This window comes from Pseudoliparis swirei, chromosome 9 (genome assembly GCF_029220125.1).
Source record: "Pseudoliparis swirei isolate HS2019 ecotype Mariana Trench chromosome 9, NWPU_hadal_v1, whole genome shotgun sequence".
NCBI classification, from domain to species: domain Eukaryota; kingdom Metazoa; phylum Chordata; class Actinopteri; order Perciformes; family Liparidae; genus Pseudoliparis; species Pseudoliparis swirei.
In genome coordinates this window covers 23,629,576-23,653,513 of record NC_079396.1, presented here as the reverse complement: position 1 = coordinate 23,653,513, position 23,938 = coordinate 23,629,576, and the positions used below count along the sequence as shown (strand labels likewise).

The 23,938-nt window shown below is 44.8% G+C and overlaps 1 protein-coding gene across 1 annotated transcript in view; it reads right to left on the bottom strand.

Moving 5' to 3' along the window:
• The window catches only part of LOC130199287 (cadherin-4-like), a 244,516-nt gene that overhangs the window by 10,516 nt on the left and 210,062 nt on the right, over nucleotides 1-23,938 (bottom strand). The window contains exons 10-12 of the mRNA XM_056422646.1: nucleotides 19,472-19,657; nucleotides 14,123-14,379; nucleotides 7,348-7,490 (exon numbers count right to left, since the gene is read on the bottom strand). Coding sequence (XP_056278621.1) covers nucleotides 7,348-7,490; nucleotides 14,123-14,379; nucleotides 19,472-19,657 — 586 coding nt within the window. The remainder of the gene's footprint in view (nucleotides 1-7,347; nucleotides 7,491-14,122; nucleotides 14,380-19,471; nucleotides 19,658-23,938) is intronic.

Genomic DNA, 23,938 nt, shown 5'->3' with positions numbered 1-23,938 from the left:
CATAAACGCGTCGTACATATATTCTCTCGAGATTAACGATCGACTTTTTTGCGCCAAAGTTATCGAGGCGACCGGAGAAATCCGGCGTCCAACGCCACGCGTCGGCGGCGACGGGGGCACCGCAGGTGAAGCCTCGCCCGCGCCGCCGTGCACTGTAATCACACGCGCCGACGCACACAGACGCACACAGACACACACCTCATCTGCAGACACAATCCCGAAAGCCCTTTGCATTGATTGAACAGAGCAACAGACCATCAGCTACAGCATTTGCAGGGAATTAGGAGTAAAGAATAGACACTTAAAAATAATCAGAGCGAGATGGTAGAGTGTGTGTGTGTGTGTGTGTGTGTGTGTGAGGGGGCATGATTGTGTACGTGAAGTATGAAAATGTGAAAATCTGAAGGATGAAAATGAAAAAGAGAGCCCAGAGCCGTATATAAAGCCGAGAGCTGTTTATCGAGTGTGTGTCAGGGGGCGACGACCCTGAGCCGCCTCCAATTACAAGTCATTTCCCCGCCGGCTGAGCCGCTGGATGGAATCAAGCGACCCCCGGGGGCCCCCATCCCCGGGAGGAGATAAGGGGCCAATGTAATTTACAGAGATTTATGCAAAGCTGACAGATCTGCCAATTAAACACGGCGACAGAGCAAGACATTCGCCACCGGATGAGTGAGATGCGGTTAAAGACGGGTTTTTTTTTTTTTTTTTTTTTTGCAGATGATGATTTAAAGTTCCTCTCGATTGAAGACGCACCGAGCTCGACACGAAACAGTCTGCAGGTTTTTTTTCTTCTCCGGCTTAAGCTTTTTTTTTTACGATCTGGAGATGAATCGATAATTTTTTTGATGTTATATGAATGAATACTTAAAGAGGAACGCTATATTTAAAAGTTGGACCCTATTGTCACCTGTTTCACGGGAACGCCGGAGCCGGTCGGGCCGAGTTCTGGGCCGGCGTACGGGAAGAGTAACTGAGAGTTTATCGAAAAAAAGAATTTTCAATGTCACGGCTGGATATTTCATTTGAGCCGGAGCGTACGGATGAGGAACTCCTATAGGAGAGGGGACAAGGAGAGCGCCCGTCAGAGGCAAAACAAACAGCCGGTAACCTTGACGACCCCGAAGGTCACGGCGTCGCCCCTCAATACGGAGCCTACTGTGTCACTTTGAAACAACAACAACAACTTTAATGTACAGTGTTAAAAGCCATTTTAACACGTACATTGTGAACCATAAACACACACACACACACACACACACTCGGAGGCTTTCCCATCCTGCAGCTTTGTTAATCCCATGTATGGGGGACATTTGGAAGCAGCTTGCCGCAGCTGGTAGGAGAATTATGTGGGTTTAAACCAGCTAAATAAATAATTATGTTTGTGTAAATTCCTCAAAAGGATTTATATCAACTCCCTTTTTTGGAGGGGGGGGGGTATTTTCACAGAGGCTGAGAGATGTGAAAAGACTTGTAGCGAACCCACCACATGCTCTTTGAAGAGCACGTAAAGCCACAAACAAAAAACATCGGCGGCCGTGTGTCACGAGGGTGTCGGAGTGTGTGTGTGTGTGTGTGTGTGTGTGTGGGGGGGGGGGGGGCGCCGTTAAAGACGCGGTACACTTGTCGCCACGCCGTCACCACCTCTCCATGTCCCGCCCTCCGATCCTCACTGTGTCATAGCACTTCTTACCATAATCCCTCTCACGTTAAGACAGCTGGCACTCCGGCAACACACACACACACACACACACATTTTAACTGTTACCGCTGGCGTCTCGCCGCAGTGACATGCAGCTCCAATCTGTTTGTCCACTTAACAGAGGTCAGATGAAGGGGAAGCTTCTTGTTCTTCAAGGAAATAGAAAAAGGTTTTAAAATGAGGAATAAAGTCCAGGAGACGACGGGACGTGAGATGTTCGTGAAGCTCCAACAACGGGAGCGAGTCGACCTCTAATCCCGCTGCCTCTTCCTTCCCATCGGCGCGTCGCGGTGTCTGTCAATCATCGCCGGGAAAATAAAATAAAATAGTACAGAAACACACACACACACACACACATTTATGTGTTTGGAATGAGATCATTTTTCACACCTATAAATATCCCAATGTTTCAAAAGCCAGCTCAACGTACTGTAAACACACCGGCGCGCTGCACGTCACTGATAAGGCAATTTGAGGAGGGGGGGTGGGGGGGGGGGGGGTGAAGAAGAGAAAAAAAGAACACACTTCCACTTGAGAGATGAATGGAAGTTATGAGGGGCCGTGAGGGACATTATTCAGAATACCCTCTCACACACACAACTGAAATGCTCTCACACACACTAGTGAAATGCTCTCACACACACACACTAGTGAAATGCTCTCACACACACTACTGAAATGCTCTCACACACACAACTGAAATGCTCTCACACACACTAGTGAAATGTTCTCACACACACTAGTGAAATGCTCTCACACACACTACTGAAAAACTATACGCTCACACACACAACTGAAAATCTCTCACACATACTAGTGAAAAACTCTCACACACACACATGATATGAAAAGCTCTCATACACACATATAAAAATTTCACTTGCAACGGAAGGTGCAGTGTTGCCAGGTCCGCGGTTTTCCCGCGGAATTGGGCAACTTTTGAAGTGTTGCCGCGGGTTGAATTTTGTGTCCGCTGGTTCGGGTAGACCTATTTTGCATGCAAATTACATGAATATCTTTCAATAAAAATCCATGTTTTAAATGAAATAAGTTATTTATACCCAAATCCTACCATAAACTGCTTTTAATGCTGGCATACTAAACATTTGGTGTTACTTTGTAGATATTACAATACATTTGGCAATGATAGCAATGCTGTTGGACTTTAAAAGCAGTGTATATGGTTTGGCAAACCCCTACTGGTTTTCAAACCTACTGGTTTCCCTACGAGTGCGTGCGTTGTGTTCTCTTAACATCTGCAGCGGGGCTCTGTCGCTCTTCAGATACGTCACACATTCACAAACATATTGCTGGAGATCTTCAAGCCACCGTTCATATCCATTTCGGCGATTACGATTGTATAAGTGAGCAGCGCATCACAGCCACGGATGAAGAAATACATTTTCGAAAAAATAAAAATAAAAAGATCGCCCGACCTGGTTTCGATCTCTTTCACGCAAAAGGAGACTGCACTCAAAGATACGCAGTCTGCGTGCTGCGCCACCAGATATTAGCTTCAAGTCAAGTAATTTATATATTGATCCATTAAATCGAAGGGATCTGAAACAACTGGTTACCTTGAGCGGATATGTACACTTTGAAACATGTTTAGCGATGCTTGTTCGCAACATAAGAAATGTGACTTAATGGATCAATATATAAATTACTTGACTTAAAACTAATATCTGGTGGCGCAGCGCACAGACTGCGCGTCTTTGAGTGCAGTCTCCTTTTGCGTGAAAGAGATCGAAACCAGGTCGGGCGATCTTTTTATTTTTTCGAAAATGTATTTCTTCATACGTGGCTGTGATGCACTGCTCACTTGTACAATCGTAATCGACGAAATGGATATGAACGGTGGCTTGAAGAGCTCCAGCAATGTTTGTGAATGTGTGACGAATCTGGTGAGCGAGACAGAGCCCCGCTGCAGATGTTAAGAGAACGCAACGCACGCGCAGGGAAACCAGTAGGTTTGAAAACTAGTAGGCGTGTAACACCGGCTGCTGCCGAACAGTTGAGGCATTAGACAGTGTTCTGATTGTCTCGCTGAGGCCAATATGTTGTTTAGTAACGCCGTTGCTTAAGGGCTGTTGAGCACATTGTTGATCTGCCATCCTTGATCACCTTCCGTTTCAACTGAAACACCTTCCCAGGGTTGCCAGGTCTGTGTGACAAAACCAGCCCAATGGCCAATAAAACCAGCCCAAAAACCAGCCCAATATCAGAATTCAAAATATGCCCGTGCCAAACCATATACACTGCTTTTAAAGTCCAACAGCATTGCTATCATTGCCAAATGTATTGTAATTTCTACAAAGTAACACCAAACGTTTAGTATATGCCAGCATTGAAAGCAGTTTATGGTAGGATTTGGGTATAAATAAATTATTTCATTTAAAATATGGATTTTTATTGAAAGATATTCATGTAATTTGCATGCAAAATAGGTCTACCCGAACCAGCGGACACAAAATTCAACCCGCGGCAACACTTCAAAAGTAGCCCAATTCTGCGGGAAAACCGCGGACCTGGCAACACTGCACCTTCCGTTTCAAGTGAAATTTTCATATGTGTGTATGAGAGCTTTTCACTAGTATGTGTGAGAGATTTTCAGTTGTGTGTGTGAGCGTATCGTTTTTCAGTAGTGTGTGTGAGAGCATTTCAGTTGTGTGTGTGAGAGCATTTCACTAGTGTGTGTGAGAGCATTTCACTAGTGTGTGTGAGAGCATTTCAGTAGTGTGTGTGAGAGCATTTCACTAGTGTGTGTGAGAGCATTTCACTAGTGTGTGTGTGTGAGAGCATTTCACTAGTGTGTGTGAGAGCATTTCACTAGTGTGTGTGAGAGCATTTCACTAGTGTGTGTGTGTGTGAGAGCATTTCAGTTGTGTGTGTGAGAGGGTATTCTGAATAATGTCCCTCACGGCCCCTCATAGGAAGTTATTTGTTTTGCTGCGCTTGAGTTTGTGCTGCTCAGTTAAAAACTTGAGTTTAAACATTTCGAGGCAGAACATAATATATACTTAGAGAGAGAGAGAGAGTGAGAGTGAGAGAGAGTGAGAGTGAGAGAGAGAGAGTGAGAGGTGAGAGAGAGGAGGTGAGAGAGGTGAGGTGAGAGTGAGGTGAGGAGGAGAGACAGGTGAGAGAGAGGAGAGAGAGGTGAGACAGGTGAGAGAGAGGTGAGAGAGGAGAGAGAGGAGAGAGAGGAGAGACAGGTGAGACAGGTGAGAGAGAGAGTGAGAGAGAGAGAGAGTGAGAGAGAGGTGAGAGAGTGAGAGAGTGAGGGTGAGGAGTGAGAGAGGAGTGAGGAGGTGAGAGTGAGAGGAGAGGTGAGGAGAGTGAGAGTGAGAGTGAGAGGTGAGAGAGAGAGTGAGGAGGTGAGAGAGAGGTGAGAGAGGTGAGAGAGAGGTGAGGTGAGAGAGGTGAGGAGAGTGGAGAGTGAGAGAGAGGTGAGAGAGGTGAGAGAGGTGAGAGTGTGAGAGGAGAGGAGTGAGGTGAGAGAGGAGAGAGAGAGTGAGAGAGGAGAGAGGAGGAGAGGTGAGAGAGGTGAGGAGGAGTGAGAGGTGAGAGAGAGAGTGAGAGAGAGAGTGAGAGTGAGGTGGAGAGGTGAGGAGAGTGAGTGAGAGGTGAGGAGTGAGGAGAGGAGGTGAGAGTGAGGTGAGAGAGAGTGAGAGGGTGAGGTGAGAGAGTGGAGAGAGAGAGGTGAGGTGGAGAGGTGAGAGGGTGAGGAGAGAGGTGAGGTGAGAGGAGAGTGGAGGAGAGAGAGTGAGGAGGTGAGTGAGGTGAGGTGAGAGAGGTGAGAGTGAGAGAGAGTGAGGTGAGAGAGGAGTGAGTGAGAGAGAGAGGTGAGGTGAGAGTGAGGAGAGTGAGGTGAGAGTGAGAGAGGAGAGAGAGAGTGAGTGAATGAGAGAGGTGAGAGTGAGAGGAGTGAGAGTGAGAGGTGAGGTGAGAGAGAGTGAGGAGTGAGAGAGGAGGTGAGAGAGTGAGAGTGAGAGAGAGGTGAGTGAGAGAGTGAGAGAGAGAGGAGAGTGAGAGAGAGGAGAGAGGAGAGGTGAGAGAGAGTGAGAGAGTGAGAGAGAGAGTGAGAGTGAGAGAGAGAAAGAGAGTGAGAGAGAGTGAGTGAGAGAGAGAGAGAGAGAGAGAGAGAGAAGGCAGTCATGGACAGGCGATAAGGAGGATGAGAGGAGAGGATGAAGAGTGTGACCAGGTCGTGTGGATCCAGGTTTTCCTCTAACTCTCCCACCAGCTGCACCTGAAGGCGGCGGAGCTCCCGTGTCTTCACATCCCTCGGAAAATCCACGCGGATGTCTTTAGTTTCATCAAACAGGAAGCGCCATTGTTCTCTCTGACATGTATTTGGATCGCTCCCAAACAACGATTTAACGTCTCCGCGTTCAACCCGTCGAACGATGCGTGATTTAGGCAAACGTGAATTAGAATGACTGGCAGCCGATTCCGCAGAGAAGGAAGGAAGCGTGACGGTCTCTCAATAATGTCAGAAAGTTATGGCTCAAATGTACAAAATGTAGATAATACAACACATCATTCTCAGTCGATCGTATGTGTATTGTTACAGTAATAGTAATTGAATGTACACTACCGTTCAAATGTTTGGGGTCACCGAGACACATTTTTTTTTCTCCATGAAAACTCACTTTTATTTATCAAATTAATTTCAAAATGAATCGAAAATATATCAAGACATTGACAAGGTTAGAAATAATGATTTTTATTGTAAATACACTACCGTTCAAAAGTTTGGGGTCACTTAGAAATGTCTTTATTTTTCAAAGAAAAGCACTGTTTTTTCAATAAAGATAACATTAATAAAAAATACACTCTATACATTGTTAATGTGGTAAATGACTATTCTAGGTGGAAACGTCTGGTTTCTAATGAAATATCTCCATCGGTGTATAGAGGCCCATTTCCATCAACTATCACTCCAGTGTTCTAATGGTACATTGTGTTTGCTAATCGCCTTAGAAGACTAATATCAGATTAGAAAACCCTTGTGCAATTATGTTAGCACAGCTGAAAACAGTTATGCTGGTGATATAAGCTATACAACTGGCCTTCCTTTGAGCTTGAAGTTTGAAGAACAAAATTAATACTTCAAATATTAATCATTATTTCTAACCTTGTCAATGTCTTGACTATATGTTCTATGAAATGTTCAATTCATTTGATAAATAAAAGTGTGAGTTTTCATGGAAGACACGAAATTGTCTGGGTGACCCCAAACTTTTGAACGGTAGTGTATTAATGTTGTTCTTTAAACTTGTCGCTCAAAGGAAGACCAGTTTTATAGCTTCTCTCACCAGCATAACTGTTTTCAGCTGCGCTCACATAAAAAGGGTTTTCAAGGGTTTTCTACCCCTCCGGTCGTCTTCTAAGGCGATAACACGATGTACCACTAGGACACTGGAGATGGGCCTCTACACACCTATGCAGAGACTTCATTAAACACCAGAGAATAGTCATTAATTTAATGTTATCTTAATTGAGAAAAACTGTGCTTTTCTTTGAAAAATATGGACATTTCTAAGATTTTTCTTTTTTTTCCCAAGTGACCCCACACTTTTGAACGGTAGTTGCATAATCCATTCAAAAATATCTTTTGCGCTCTCCCGATATGAAACGCTTACCGTTGTCCGTGGCCAGGAACGTGGCCTCGTAGATGTTGTTTTTCACGTAGCTGGACTCCCGGTCGAGCATCGCCGTGGTAACGATCTGACCGTTGGTTCTGTTGATGGACAGCCAGTCCGCGGGGTCGTTCATCTTTGAATACCTGAAGACAAACATTTGCGAAAGAGTGAACGGCGGCTCAGATTAGTCCTCTCACGCACGCACACACACACCCACACACACTCTCTCACAATCAGCCTGACCTTCACACAGTTTAATTTTTCATTGACTTCTCCTCCGGAGCCTGCAGCTTACAGTCAATTTCACCTCTTTTTTTTAAACTTCTGCATTGAAGTCAATTACCTCCACGGTTAAGCACCGCCGCAACCGCCTCGGTGTGTGTTGCACGAACATGTTCCAGGACGTGGTCTCTCATGTCGGGGGGGGGGAGGGGGGGGGGGCGGGCCGACAGGATCTGAGGACTGATCGGCATACAGGGAAACTGGGTGTGGGAGCAGGTGGAGACATCATTGAATAAAAGGGCAAAGGGAGGAACTCGGGGATCATCTCCGGGATTGAATTCCAATCTCACTCTGATCTAACCAGTTCTTGTTTCTCGGAGGCTTTCGGGCTCTCGCTCCGCGATCTCACGTCTATCAGATCTCGCAGCCCGATGCCGCCTCGCCTCATCTCGCTAGGCTTTTGTATTCATACGTTTTCTTACCCCCCTCCCACACACACACACACACACACGTCTGTATCTCCTCATCCTCCTCGTCTCGTTCCCTCTCTGATGCAGAGTTCACCGAGTGGCACCTTTCTTCCGTGAAAACATCACCCGTGGACATGTGACACCGTGGCCTCGCGCAACAAAAGGTTTCCTCCATCAATCCGATCGCATTTACTGAATGTCATCCTGATGCGTGGCAAACGCTTTTAAATCCATCGAAATAGTAATGGACTTGATCTCAACCTCAAGCTTTATAATAAATATGTATTCAATTGCAGTTTACTTGCTGCCAGTTTCCTCGTGTGTGATTACGTGTCCACTACCGTTCAAAAGTTTGGGGTCATCCAGACAATTTCGTGTCTTCCATGAAAACTCACTTTTATTTATCAAATGAATTGAATAGAAAATATAGTCAAGACATTGACAAGGTTAGAAATAATGATTAATATTTGAAGTATTAATTTTGTTCTTCAAACTTCAAGCTCAAAGGAAGGCCAGTTGTATAGCTTATATCACCAGCATAACTGTTTTCAGCTGTGCTAACAAAATTGCACAAGGGTTTTCTAATCAGATATTAGTCTTCTAAGGCGATTAGCAAACACAATGTACCATTAGAACACTGGAGTGATCGTTGATGGAAATGGGCCTCTATACACCTATGGAGATATTTCATTAGAAACCAGACACTTCCACCTAGAATAGTCATTTACCACATTAACAATGTAGAGTGTGTATTTCTGATTAATGTTATCTTTATTGAAAAAAACAGTGCTTTTCTTTGAAAAATAAAGACATTTCTAAGTGACCCCAAACTTTTGAACGGTAGTGTACATTTACTTGCACGGGAGTGAAATTCGAAGAAAAAAAAGCCCTGAAGGCTGGGTGGTGGTCGGGAGGGGAGGGTGGGGGAGGGGAGGGGGGTGGGGGGAGTATATATTCTCTCTCCTGCAGTGAGGGAGGTGGGATTTTCCCAGCAGGCAGTGGGCATGATCCCAGGCGTAGCGCAGTGCAGGGGAAGGGGATCACAGAGATGACATTCCCACACTCGAGACGCCGAGCCCACCGCCACTAACTGGGCTGGGCTGTGAAATCACCACCACCACCACCGGGAAGGAGGAGAGTGAGTCCGGCGCAGTGGGAGGGTGGGAAAAAAGAGTGAGGAATAGGATCAGGAGTGGGTGGGAGGAGGAAAGAGAGAGCGGGACAGGTGAGATTTCCGGAAGAAGCATGTGGGCTCTATGATCTGGTTGTAACGTCCTCATTTGGACGGAGTCGATACCTTCTGCTACTCTGTGTCCGTCTGCAACGCCGTCGGCTCGGCCGAGGGAATCTGACTCTCTCCGTCTCGCCTGAGAGAATTATTTTGTTGTTGTTTTGTCTTTTCAGTGGAGGGCAGACCAACTGCTCCATTTGTTACTTAGCAAACGGACATTAAAGGAACTTTTTTACCTTGCAAATGGACATTAAAGGACATTTTTTACTAAGCAAATGGACAATAAAGGACATTTTTACTCATTAAATGGACATTAAAGGACATTTATTACTTAGCAAACGGACATTATAGGACATTTTTTACTAAGCAAACGGACAATAAAGGACATTTTTACTCATTAAATGGACATTAAAGGACATTTATCACTTAGCAAACAGACATTAAAGGACATTTCTTACTTAAATGGACATTAAAGGACATTTATTACTTAAATGAACATTAAAGGACATTTATTACTTAAATGGATATTAAAGGACATTTCTTACTTAAATGGACATTAAAGGACATTTATTACTTAAATGAACATTAAAGGACATTTCTTACTTAAATGGACATTAAAGGACATGTATTACTTAGCAAACAGACATCAAAGAAAAATGTTTACTTTGCAAACGGACATTAAAGGACATTTATTACTTAAATTGACATTAAAGAACATTTTTTACTTAGCAAACGGACATTAAAGGATATTCATCACTTAGCAAACGGGCATTAATGTACGTTTACTTAAATGGACATTAAAGGGTCAGTGAAATACCCAACACTTTATTCCATAAACACCCTGTTAAATTAAATATATACTGTAAATAACTATCTTTTTCAAGGGTTGGATGATTTATCGCTGACTTCATGCGTACGTTAAAGATGAAGCTTGAGCCAGCGGACCATTAGCTGAGCATTAGGAGTGAACAGCCTGTCCAGAGTTTAAAGAATCTGCCCAGCAGCCCATCCAAAGGTCAATAATGAGCTCAGCATACTGTATCCTGTTTGTTTCAGAGTCGGCTAATTGCCTCACAGTGACAAGACACTGGTTTCTGCAAAGAAACAGCCCACCACATAACTCACCGTGAAACCACACACACACACACACACACAAATCCACACCTGTCATATAACATGATAATTAGCTTAAGAGGTGTCGGTACACTCAGTGGCTTCTTTTTTTCTTCTTCCATTCATTGACAGAGCCAGACCAGCTGCTTCCAGTCTTTCTTTTTTGCTCAGCTAAGCTAATTGTCTGCTGGCGCCAGCGTTAGTGCCCAGACACGAGAGCGGAATCTAATCTTCTCGTTCAACTTTCCGCTAAAAAAGTGCACGAATATGCATAACCGAGTGCCAAAAGAAGGAAAAGTGTAGAGTATAAGATACAACCTGAAACCTTTTCTGTCCCCGTGAGGCCGTGTGCTCTCTGATGGTAAAAGCCACAACACAAACGTCCACAAAGCAGAGAGCTCTGTCCACCACTACACTTTAGTTCAGCCCTCAGTGCAGATGCAACTAGAATGGGCACTCAGTAGAGCGCATACCTTCGCATATCACACGATTGGGCATTGAATTATGAACATGTTGGCATTAGTTGTATGCCAATTGGATACAAATTGACCGTGCTATGGTAAAAAGAAGATTTTGACCTTTTCATGACCTTGACATTGACCTTTGACCCGATCGATCCCAAAATCTAATCAAATGGTCCCCGGATAATAACCAATCATCCCACCAAATTTCATGCGATTTGGTTTAATACTTTTTGAGTTATGCGAGTAACACGCATACAAATAAATAAATACATGGCGATCAAAACATAACCTTCCGCATTTTCAATGGGAAGGTAATGACCCCCGAATGAAGCAAATGAAGTCCAGACTTCCAACTCACTGAATAGACGGGCGGTTCTCAAATGTGGGCAAATGTACGTTAAAATATATATATTTAAAATGAGCATCCATTACAAAAGTCCTTCAGACGCTGATGTTACAATGATGTGTATTACATCTATTTTTCAACCCAATCAGCGTGAAATGGGGTACTCGGCATAAAAAATAATTATTTCACAGGTCACCGAAAAAAGGTTGAGAACCAGTGGAACAGACGACCCGATGCCTTATTACAGCCGGTCACTTTTTAGGATTGCGCCCAGGAAAAGGTGGCGCCAGAACTACGATTGTACAAACAGCCACAGAGTTTTATACTTCACACATCCCAACTGTCAACAGCCCCGTCGATAACTTCTAATGAAGTGCTTCTCCGACGCCGTGGAGAGGTAAACAGTCCATTCTTACTCCGGGGCTCCTTTTTGAATAAAAACCACAATCTGGTTTAAATGTTATATTTTCGTGTGAAAGTTTAATTATTCCCTTCCTTCGGCTTTATTTCCAAGGCTTTTTTCCCTCCCGCCTGAGCTCTCCCTCCGGCACCTGACGGTTTCTCTCATTTGGGCCTTGGTTGAGCGTGCGAGAGAGGCTGCACGCGTGATGAGGCATGGCGGGTTGGTGATCTTAGCGAGCAGCGGGGAGCGCTGTGACATTTATTTTTCAAACCCCTGACCCTGAGGATGAAAAATGCAATGTCTCGAAGCTTCGCCGAGGAGGTGCGGGTAATCATTTACGCCGGCGTCTCCGGTGCCGTGTCTCGACCTCACTGGCCGGGGTGTCTGACGGCTGATGCATGATCTCTCACTCTCCCCCCCCCCCCCCCCCAATCCCAACAGCCCACTGCCGGTGTGTCCCTGTGTCGATGAGCACCTCTCAAGTTCAAACCTTGACCCGCAGTCGGCGACTTCTTTCCTCCATCCCTCCACCATCCCCGAGGTCTTTTTTCTTCTTCTTCTTCTTCACATTGTGATTTTTTTTAACGTCACCCTCTAAATCGTCTCCTCGTCGCTCTCTCTTCTCTTTATGCATCTCCACTAAAAAAACGGTGGCGTCATATCCAAAATGTCAGCCAACTATCCGATTGATGAACGCACACTGACATCAGGGCCGAAGCTCCCCCTGGTACACCTTCTCTCCAGAATAACGAGCAGTTCGAGAGACGGACCAGCTGCGATGTCCTTGCACAACAGAGAGAAGATACCTTTTTTTGGGATTGGTGTAAAAGCAGATTGATAGATATCCTATCCAGATGGGTGGATTTGCCGTCTCTATAGTCCTGCCTCCCTTTAGAGAGCAGAGGAAGGAGATAAAAAAATAAATAAAAAAAAAGTTGTCTTTAGGAGACCGTGACAGACCACGGCAGGGGTTGTAAATGGCGAACTTATTTCAAAGATGTAGAGTCGGGTCGTGGAAGAAAACAAGGAGGAAACCAGAGAGGTCAAAGAGAGAGAGAGAGAGAGAGAGAGAGAGCCCAGCTGGTGACTTTGGCGTCTTCCTAAATTATAATACACACCCAATTTGCTCTCATTTGCTGGGAAATGATCTGGTAGGATTTGTTCAGATCTTTTCCCCGGAGAGAATCAGAAGGACGGGGGGCTTTTGGGAGTGTGTGTGTGTGTGTGTGTGTGGGGGGGGGGGGTATTAATGCCACAGCCCTGCTGTCGACTCGATCGCGGCGCCGTGACAAACCAACGCGAGCCTGATCATCTATAAGGACATTTCCCTTCCGTGAGTGAGTGAGCGTCAACGCGCCCAATCTGAAGCTCTTTTCTCTCTGGGACACGGAGGCAATGTGAACGCACTCGATTACCTCCTGGGCTGAGAAGGAAAGAAAGAAAACAAACCCGACGACTGCTCCCGTCAAGCTGACAGCAGGACGGAGGAAAAAGGCCCGCTGGCCTCTCAGGTTGGTTTAGAACACTGCAGGTGGACAGAATGCTGTGTCAGCCGCTTGGTCTCCAGCCAGCTGTTCTCTTTATTCTCTCTCTCTCGCTCTCTCTCTCTCTCTCTCTTCTGATTACCCCCGGGGGCCTTTGCTCCCTATTAACCTCCCCCTCCTTACTGAGAGTTCTCTGGTGGCTCATACACTTCTCACAGTAAGACTTTGAGGGATTGGCAATGCCAAAATACAGTCCCCTTGTTGACCTTTGACCCCCAGCTACTGACATGGAACCTATCCAAGAGCCTTTTTAGCCCGCTGTTAGTGCATATGGAGGGATTTCTTTTTGGCCAGTCCTGTACTTGCAACGCATGCTAGCCAGACTTCAATCAGGCGGTACCTTCTGGGTCCACAGGCTATATCCATATGTAATGCAAGCTATCCAATAAGATCCAAATCATTTGGACCAGAAGAACTTTTAAACTAATGGCATGCTCATAAAATGTCAGAATTAGCCCAATTAGGCTTTTCAAGTCTGTAGTTTGATGATATATACACTACCATTCAAAAATGTGGGGTCACTTGGAAAAAAAGAGAAAAATCTTAGAGATGTCCATATTTTTCAAAGAAAAGCACAGTTTTTCTCAATTAAGATAACATTAAATTAATGACTATTCTCTGCATAGGTGTGTAGAGGCCCATCTCCAGTGTTCTAGTGGTACATCGTGTTATCGCCTTAGAAGACTCGCGGAGGCGTAGAAAACCCTTGTAAACCCTTTTTATGTGAGCGCAGTTGAAAACAGTTATGCTGGTGAGAGAAGCTATAAAACTGGCCTTCCTTTGAACCACAAGTGTGAAGAACAACATTAATATTTACAATAAAAATAAATTTTTCTAACCTTATCAATGTCTTGACTATATTTTCGATTCATTTAGAAATTAATTTGAAAAATAAAAGTGTGCGTTTTCATGGAAAACACCAAATTGTCTGGGTGACCCCAAACATTTGAACGGTAATTTATATATTATAGTCACTCAGTACCTGATTGTTTGCTGCATCTGTAGTCGGTCGGGATCGGAAGCGGAGAAAGTGGTCAGGCTGGTGCCGGCCGGGACGCCCTCCTCGAAGCGGATGTGTTTGGGGTTGGTGGGGAAGTAGGGGGCTTCGTTGACGTCCTGGACGGATATGGTGACCCCGGCCGTGGACTGGAGCGCCGACTGGATCCCACTGGCCAGGTGGGCCTGGTTGGACACCACCACCGTCAGCATGAAGGCACGGTTCATCTCAAAGTCCACTGGCTGGGGGAAGGAAGGAAGATAATGCGTGTGAGAACGTTTCAATATTATTCAATTCTTAAAGGTGCGAGATTGGGAGCATTTGGGTTGCATCTTGATGGCTCTCAACATGGCTGCTCATCGGGAGCAGTGATAACAACACAAAGTGCTCAGGTCGACATGACGCCGCTCTGAAAAGAGATCTTTGAACTATATTTACGCTTTAGAGACGCTTTAAGGGAATCCTGCACTGTGTACATCAGCAACATTATAAAAATACCCTCCAGAGTCATATTTAATAATTAAATGTTTGGTTTATATTCTAAACTAGATCCATATGGTATTTATTGCAATATTTTGGACTTTATGTATAATTTTCTCTATTTTATATTATTTTATCGTCCATATTCCGTACTCTTTATTATGGATTTACAGGTAAGGAAAATAAAAATAAAAATGATGACCTTCTCGATTATTACTTTTATTAGCGGTATCATTATATCACTATTACTTTTTATGGGCACACCATGTGACATATTTAAGTATGACACGCTGGTAGTAGTATATAACCCCCCCCCCCCCTTAATGTTTCTGTTGTGTGGCTCGGGATTATGTGTTGTTGATGATAAAGAACGAGATAAATGACCAGCTGCCGTGTCAAGTGTTCCCCTGAGGAAATGGACCTCCTATATTTCCTCTAAAGTACTAACCAACACACACACACACACACACACACACACACACACACACACACACACACACACACACACACACACACACACACACACACACACACACACACACACACACACACACACACACACACACAGGGCTTAGACTATTCATAGGGCCTTGTCATGGCTCAGCCTGTTGTGTCGTGTGTGTGTATACGTGTGTATGTGTACGTGTGTATTTGTGTGTACGTGTGTGTACTCTACGGGGGCTTTTACCGGCTGAGCCTAAACTGAAGTGACAGTTGCGAGCCGTCCTAATGAAGACGACACGGCCGGGTTCAAATGACAACAACAACAAGCAGGAAAGAACTAAATGAAGAAAGAAGAGAACAAATACGACGGCTCGCCGGTTTCCGCCGCCACGATTTCCAAACAGGCGGGCGATGATTCCCGCCGCACGCCTCTCGCGTCCGCGGCGTTTGACGGCGACGTTAATGACTCCGAGCACATCGGTGTCATCGGTGGACAGCGTGGCAGCTCCATGTTTTAAAAATAAGAACCAAATAAAAGGCGTTCGTAATCGGGCTGTTTGGTTGACGAGGGCGCGCAAGCGTGGCGGTGTGTTTGTGTGTGTGTGTATCCACGTAGACATGAGTAGGCGTGTGTGTGTGTCTCCACGTAAATACAAGTAGGTGTGTTAGTGTGTGTGTATTGGTGTGTGTGTATCCACGTAGACATGAATAGGTGTGTGTGTGTATATCCATGTAGAAACGAATAGGTGTGTGTGTGTAAGTGTATCCACGTAGATACAAGTAGGTATGTGTGTTGGAGTGTGTGTATCCACAGAGACATGAGTAGGTGTCTGTGTGTGTGTGTGTGTATCCACGTAGATACAAGTAGGTGTGTGTGTGTGTTGGAGTGTGTGTATTGGTGTGTGTGTATCCACAGAGACATGAGTAGGTGTCTGTGTGTATGTGTGTGTGTATCCACGTAGATACAAGTAGGTGTGTGTTGGTGTGTGCGTATTTGTGTGTGTGTATCCATGTAGACACGAGGAGGTGTGTGTTGGTGTGTGTGTGTGTGTGTGTGTGTGTGTGTGACCCCTTTGGTGCACAGGGAACCGATTTGCAGGCAAAGCCACATTCAAGGCTCTTTGATCTGCAGCCAGTGGTATTCACAGCATTGGGGGGGGGGGGGGGGGGGTATAGAGTATAGCTGTAGGCTCCACACACACACTCGGACACACGCCGCCCGGGGGAAGCCCGAGGAGGTAAGAGGTCAACAACACCTTGGCTTCCATCTTTTGCCCACGAGCCTCACATTCCCTCACTCGTTCCTCTTCGCTTAAGTTGTTCCCGCCGGACTCAGACTAGCCCCGCCTTCTTTTCTTTTTTTTATACCCGCGCTTGTTTGTCGACCGCCTTCATTACCGCGCGGCGAAAAATGATTGCGTCTCATAACCCAGGAGAGCCGCGTCAATGCGCGACATGTCCCGGCGATGCCCTTGTTTACAGGGGAGCGCGGGGCCCACGGGGGGGGGAGAGCGCCGCATTCCTCGCCGACGGTGGGACGCGACGCATTCGCGGTCGCATTGGTAACTAGAATGGGCACTCGGTAGAGCGCATACCTTCGCATATCACAAGATTGGGCATTGAATCATGAACATGTTGGCATTAGTTGCAGGCCAATTGGATAGAAATTTACCGCGCTATGGTAAAAAGAAGATTTTGACCTTTTCATGACCTTGACCTTGACCTTTGGCCCGATCGATCTCAAAATCAAATCAAATGGTCCCCGGATAATAACCAATCATCCCACCAAATTTCATGTGATTCGGTTTAATACTTTTTTACTTATGCGAATAACACGCACGCACATAACCTTCCGCATTTTTAATGCGATGGTAAAGATGAGGAGCAGCTCCTTCCTATGGCTCCTTGACTTTACCTACATGGAGTCTGATGTCTGATGTGAAGTGTTCCGCCCCCCCCCCCCCCCCCCGGAGTGAGTCGAAGCCCCTCTGTTTACTCGTGGAGAGACAGTCTATTTCTCATTCCCTCCCAGGGGGTGTCCTGTCTCTCAACTTCCTGATTTGCTGATAACCTCCCGTGGGTCTCCGCTGAAAGCTCACGGCTACTCGGGGGGGGGGGGGGGGGGGGGGCGCCTGCTGGAATTATTTATTTTTTACATCAGGGTGTGAGAGGAATGGATTACAAAAGGCAGTCATCTAGAGATAATGAAGAGAAGCAAAATGCCAATGCACATTGCTCAGGGCGCTGTGGGAATTACACGCCGATGCTATTGCTGTTTTTTTATTTATTTTGTCGGGCGCCGAGATGTGATTTGCAGGAGTACGGGATACCCGAGGGTCCCCGGGGTCAAGCTCATGAACTGGATGCTACAAAACACAGAAGCACATTTATAGTGAGCCACTCATGGGTGAGCACAGAAATACAAGCGCTGACGGCCACTCGACAGGACCCGTCTACACGTCTACATACACAAACAGAATATGAGCAGATTTCCATCCCGTTGTCTATTTCCTTTATTATAATTGTTCCCCCCCCTCGGGACATTCTGCGTCTGAGAGGTCGAGCACTAACACAGACGTGGTTTTGTTGTTGGTGTCATTTAAACCACAGCAGCGAGAACATTACGAGTGTGTGAAAAAAAGCGTTGCCCTCGTAATTGAGAAATCAATAACTAATTTGTGACGGCGTTTTTAAAATACCAGCTGTGTGTGAGTGTAAGAGGGGGGTTGTTTTCTGAAGGGCGCCGCAGCCTCCGATCCCTCATTTGGACATACGAGGGAATATGAAAGACCCCGGGCCACATTTAACTTTGCGGTCTATTATTACGCCTCGTGTTAAAACCAGCGGCGGTATGACGAGACACAGAAGAAAAAAAAGAGGCGACGCCGATACTTGAGATCAGCGTGTTTACGGATTACGGCCCGGGCCGCTTACAATTACAATTACATTACATTACATTACATCACATCACATCACATGTCATTTAGCAGACGCTTTTATCCAAAGCGACTTACAATAAGTGAATTCAACCTAGAGTACAAACTAAGATACAGACGTAACAGCATTGATGAAGCATCATAAGTAACGGTTAATGGGGCCAAGTTTTTTTTACCTTCGCATTGAAAATGTGGAAGGTAATGTTTTGATCGCCGTGTATTTATTTTTTATTTATTTATTTATTTGTATGCGTGTTCCTCGCATAACTCAAAAAGTATGAAACCGAATCGCATGAAATTTGGTGGGATGATTGGTTATTATCCGGGGACCATCTGATTAGATTTTGGGATTGATCGGGTCAAAGGTCAAGGTCATGAAAAGGTCAAAATCTTCTTTTTACCATAGCGCGGTCAATTTCTATCCAGTTGGCATGCAACTAACACCAACATGTTCATAATTCAATGCCCAATCTTGTGATATGCGAAGGTAAGCGCTCTACCGAGTGCCCGTTCTAGTTTGTTTATTGTTTTATGTAAATATGTATGTGTGTGTATTTATGTGTGTGTGTGTGTATATGTGTATGTATGTGTGTGTATTTATGTATGTGTGTGTGTATACTGTATGTATATATGTGTGAATATGTATGTATGTATATGTATGTACATGTGTATATGTATATATGTTTATGCCAACCTCCTCTCCATTCCTCATAAGCACCGGACATGGGGTGACAGAGCCTTCTCCATTTCTGCCCCCTCCCTCTGGAACTCTCTCCCCAAAATCATCCGAAACTGCACCGAACTCTCATCGTTTAAATCACTAATCAAAACCCACCTGTTCAAAACTGCTTTTAATGTGTGATTGTGTGCTCTGAACGTTCTTATTTGCTTTTATCGCTTGTTTTTATTGTAATTTTTAATGCATAGCTTTTAGGATTTTTCAAATTATGTGTTGTAAAGCGTCTTTGAGAATTATGAAAAGCGCTATAGAAATGTTATGTATTATTATTTATGTATATATATAGGTATATGTATATGGTTCTCTGAAATAAGTTTTTTCGTGAAATTACAGGTTAGGGCACTTATAAATTTGATAGCTTCAGCCTTGACCCTTTCGGTCAGCCACTTTCTTCTTTTGTTGAATTTAGATTTTTGTATATTTTGCTGATCAAAATAAACTAAACTAAACTAAAAACTAAACTAAACTAAGAACAACACAAATACAGAAAGTAACATTTCCTCAACATAGTCGAACTACAAAAGTACCACAATAAGAGCTATTCAAGTGCCACTGAAGTGCTAATCTGTGTTTTAATCCAGATATAGTTGGAAAAGATGTGTTTTTAGTCTCCGGCGGAAGATGTAGAGACTTTCTGCTGTCCTGATGTCAGCGGGGAACTCGTTCCACCAATCAGGAGCCAGGACAGCAAACAGTTTGGATTTCAAGTGATTAGCTGGAAGTGCAGGAGCTTACCTTCACCACGGTGACCATGCCGTCGTTGGTTACCGGGTCGGTGCGGATGGTGAAGTGGCCCGACGGGTCCCCGCTGATGATCCTGTAGATGGCGTTCCAGTTGGGCGAGTGCGGCTGGTCGGCATCTATCACCGTGAGATTCGCCACCGCCAGATCCACCCGGTTCTCTGGCACCTCGCCGGAAAACTGTGAAGAAAGTACAAGAGAATGATATCGGGTGGACTTCACCGGGCCTGTTGCTGAGGGCCGTTGGGATGGAACGTGGAAATCTCTCCTTTCAGGTTTTCAGGTACAGTAAGTTTTATGATTATTACCTTCGCAGTGAAAATGCGGAAGGTTATGTTTTGTTCGCCGTGTATTTATTTATTTATTTGTATGCGTGTTACTCGCACACTCAAAGAAATGACTCATTGGATGAACTCAATTAAATTGTTGGCAGGTTTTCCATCCAATAATTATATGCAACTCCAACACAAATTTAGCACATCAGTGCAATACAATGTAATTAAGTTAGTCCAACTCATTTGTATCAAATACATCTAAAATAAAATAACGATATTCATTAAATTAAATTAATTTGTGTTGTCCAACTCAAAATATAAACTAACTAACTAACTAAGAAAATATGCAAACTCCACACAGAAGGAAAGCCCCGACTGGGAATTGAACCCACAGACCTCTGGCTTTGAGGCGACAGTGCTAGCCACTACACCACCATACAGCCCTGAAAGTGTCTTCACCTTGTAAACAACTGATTTTCAGCTGGCGCATGCGCAAAGGGTAGTCCTCAATGAAACACATTTATATTGAGTTGATACGCACACCATCTAACCTAAATAAATCTAATAAACGAAAGAATTCATACATTTTGTGTTCCACTCATTAAATATAAATATCTATTTTTGTAATTGATTTATTTAAATGTATCAAACAATATTTAAATGTGTCACCTCGAAGAAGGGCTTGAATCGTTTTTGTGAGTGTAACCTAAATAAATCTAAGAAATGAAAGTATTCATACATTTTGTGTTACACCCATAAAAAATATCTTCGTTTTGTAATTGATTTATTTAAATGTATCAAAACAATATTTAAATGTGTCACCTCTAAGAAGGGCTTGAATCGTTTTTTTGAGTGTAGCGCGGTCAATTTTTATCCAATTGGCATGCAACTAATGCCAACATGTTCATAATTCAATGCCCAATCTTGTGATATGCGAAGGTATGCGCTCTACCGAGTGCCCATTCTAGTTACATATATTTTTTGCACAGCTGAGTAGTAAACAAGCATTAAACACCAATAATAAGCACATGCACACGAGGGCGTTGTTCCACTTTCAGTGTTTGCTGCTTTTTACCCAATGCCCAATTTGGTTTTTTTGACGAGCAATAATATTTCGATCCTCTTGAAAGCCGACGTGACAAAGGACGAGAGAATTGCTGAACAGAAAGGAGCTGGCGGCGGGAGGGAGGGTTAGAACATCTGTTGGAGTGTGTACGAGTGGCTTTTGCTTGTTCCCCGTTGCCGCGCGAACACATGTGCTTTGTCCCGATAAGCCTGATGGGAAGTGAGCCGCTGTCTGTCACATGTCTGTTACGGAGGGGATTGATCAAAGCTGCACCGGCTCAGGGGGATGAAGCCCACAAAGACCAAACCAACAACAGCAACGACTGCACCGGTATATCAAAAATGAAATTGACGGGGAAAAAAAACAGTATTTCGCCCACGGCGCCAACACAAAACCCCTTTTCGGCTCTCGACCAATCACACGGGGGTCAGAAGGTGAGCGCGTTGGCGAAGGCATCGCACCACCGTCGCCGCGTCAATAAACGGGGTAGCGGGCGCGGAAGAGCCGCTGAGCCGCTTACGCGAGTGTCGGATATCAAAGAGCAAAAGCCCCCAGACCAAACACTCCGACAGACCATAATACCCTGCCTGGCAATACCCGCGCATCACCGGATTAGGGGGCCGCGTCAGGAGAGCCGTTCGGAGACTCGATGGCATTCTTAAGACACGTCCGGGTGGCCGTGACGCGCTGCCTGCGTTGGATAAGCAGGACGCCGCGCGTTAAGAGGCGGCGGTCTATTACCGCCGTTTGCTTTTTTTTCGGGGACTCCTCGATTGCCAATTCAATGGAAAACACGCATCTTCAGAGACGGCTCTCGAGCTCCTGAGGGCCCTCGAGCATCTTCCCTCTCGGCAGCGGCAGGAGTGAACCAGATGGGACGGGGAGAGACTTCGGAGGGTCAACCAAGAAGCTCTCATTCTCACGATTAGTAGCTCTTCAGAAAAGTGGGCGGAGCTACAAGCGTCCAGAGCAACCGGTTATAATAGTCACTTTTATTTTTTTCCCTGTGGGAAAATGTCACGAGGCACGGCAGCTTTTTAAAAAAAAATTCCCCCGAAAGGTCAGTACAACCGCCAAGCAAATGAATGTTCAGACATTTCACTTCAAGTAACGGTGGAAGCTACACGCCTGAGGAACTCGCGACGTTAGATCGCGACGTTGTTTTTGTCGTCGTCTCGGAGCCGGCCGTCCTCTACTCGGTTGCATTAAGCGGTCGCTCTATTTTCTCGAAGACTCCATCTTTTTTTATCTGAGTGAGAACGCCGATGCTTCGACGTCCGGTGGCGTCGGCGTCGGATTGCGATTCAAACGTGAGCGATCCTTTTTGAACGGAGAGCATTTCAATCCGTCACGGATAAAAAAATAATTAAAAAAACTGGGGTGGGGAGGGGGGAGGACTTGTTGTGACACGAGGGTTGACGTATGACTGCGGCGTCTTTCAGCAGAGACTTTTCCTCTGATCAGGTAAAGTTTCTTGTCCCCAGGTGGGTGGGGGGGGACCACACACACACACACACTCTTTGATTGTGATTGGCTCAGAGTGCCAGCACTTGACAAAACACCCCTTGCCAACACTCTCACCCTTCTGTCATTATTTTGGCAGCGGGCAAAAGGCTGACAGAGGCAGGGGGGAGGTGAGAAGAGAGAGAGAGAGAGAGAGAGAGAGAGGAGTAACAGGGACCTTCATCATGGGGACATTGTGAAGAGGATACCCGCCCCCCCCCCCGGACGCCTTCACAAGCAAAAACACGAGACGGGTGACATTTTTTTCCCATGTCATCTCCTCAATCCGCATCCCAGAAACACAAAGCAAGTGGCAAAAAAAATAGGGCGGCCTCTGATCGGCGCGATGAAATATTAGTCCTCGACATTAAAAGACAAATTCCCCCCCAAAACGTTATATTTCCGGGACACGTTGAAAAGATCTATGGGGTTTATTGCCAACGCTAAATATGTGCATAATGGTCTGCATTCTCAACAAAATGGCTTCTATGTTACCCCCGCCGCTAAAATCGGGTGATTGATGAAGGGCGTGGGTGGAGGTGCTCCGCTCGTCGCGGCTCCAAAAAAAAAAAACCTCCGCTAAAGTCCATCATCAATATCCATGATCGTATTAACTCCGCTGCTTCGGCGATGATGGAAATGCACTTAAACATGGCGGAGGCGCAGTTAGAGAATATCAATCCGTTGCTCGCCACGATTATCAATACGCCACCGTGAGCGGAGCGTCTTAAATCAGAGGGCGGGATGCCGAGTCAGGAAGGAGCCTTTGATTTACGAGGGGGCGTGTCCGTGCTTCATCACCGAGGAAAACTGCTCCCGCGACCAAATAATCCCTCATTCCTTCTCCTCGCCCCGTCGTTCCCTCAGAACTCTCCTTCCCTCTTTCTTCTCCCCTCTGCTTTGACCCTTTTCTTTTCAGGACCTTTAAACCAAATTTCCATGACCAAATATTTTGTGTAATCTCGGTGAATACTTATAAAAATGGGAACATTTAGTATTTAAACTAATAATAAGTACTTTTCCCACATGAAGCCACGTATGGTTGAATCTACACTTCCCTGGTTTAGTGGATTAACCCGACCGCCTCCCTAAAACGCTGTTGCTATGGCCACCAAACTTTTCAGCTATGGTTTGTTCACCCGTATGAGAGCGTATGCCAGTTTATATTTTAAGCGTCTTTATTTTAAGCACATTAATTATTCAATATAACACATTTCCATGACATTTTATTTTTTTCAAGGTCTTTTCCAAGCCTGGAAATAACTAAATAAATAAAATAATAAAATAAATAAATAAAATAATAAAATGAATAATATAAAATAAATAAAATAAATAAAATAAATGAAATAAATAAATAAAATAAATAAAATAAATAAAATAAAATAAATAAAATAAAATAAATAAATAAATAAAATAATAAATAGTCATGGACTTTTCCAGGTTTTCCATGTATGAACCCTGTGAGATTGAGTAAAAAAGTCAACTTCTCAGTAACTTCGTAGAAATGTCTCCGCTGCACTCGTGATGACGATGATGACTTTTAACTTTGACCTCGCTCTCAATAATCACCTTTCCGTGATGCAATCATCATTTTAAATATCGCCATTGTGACAACAA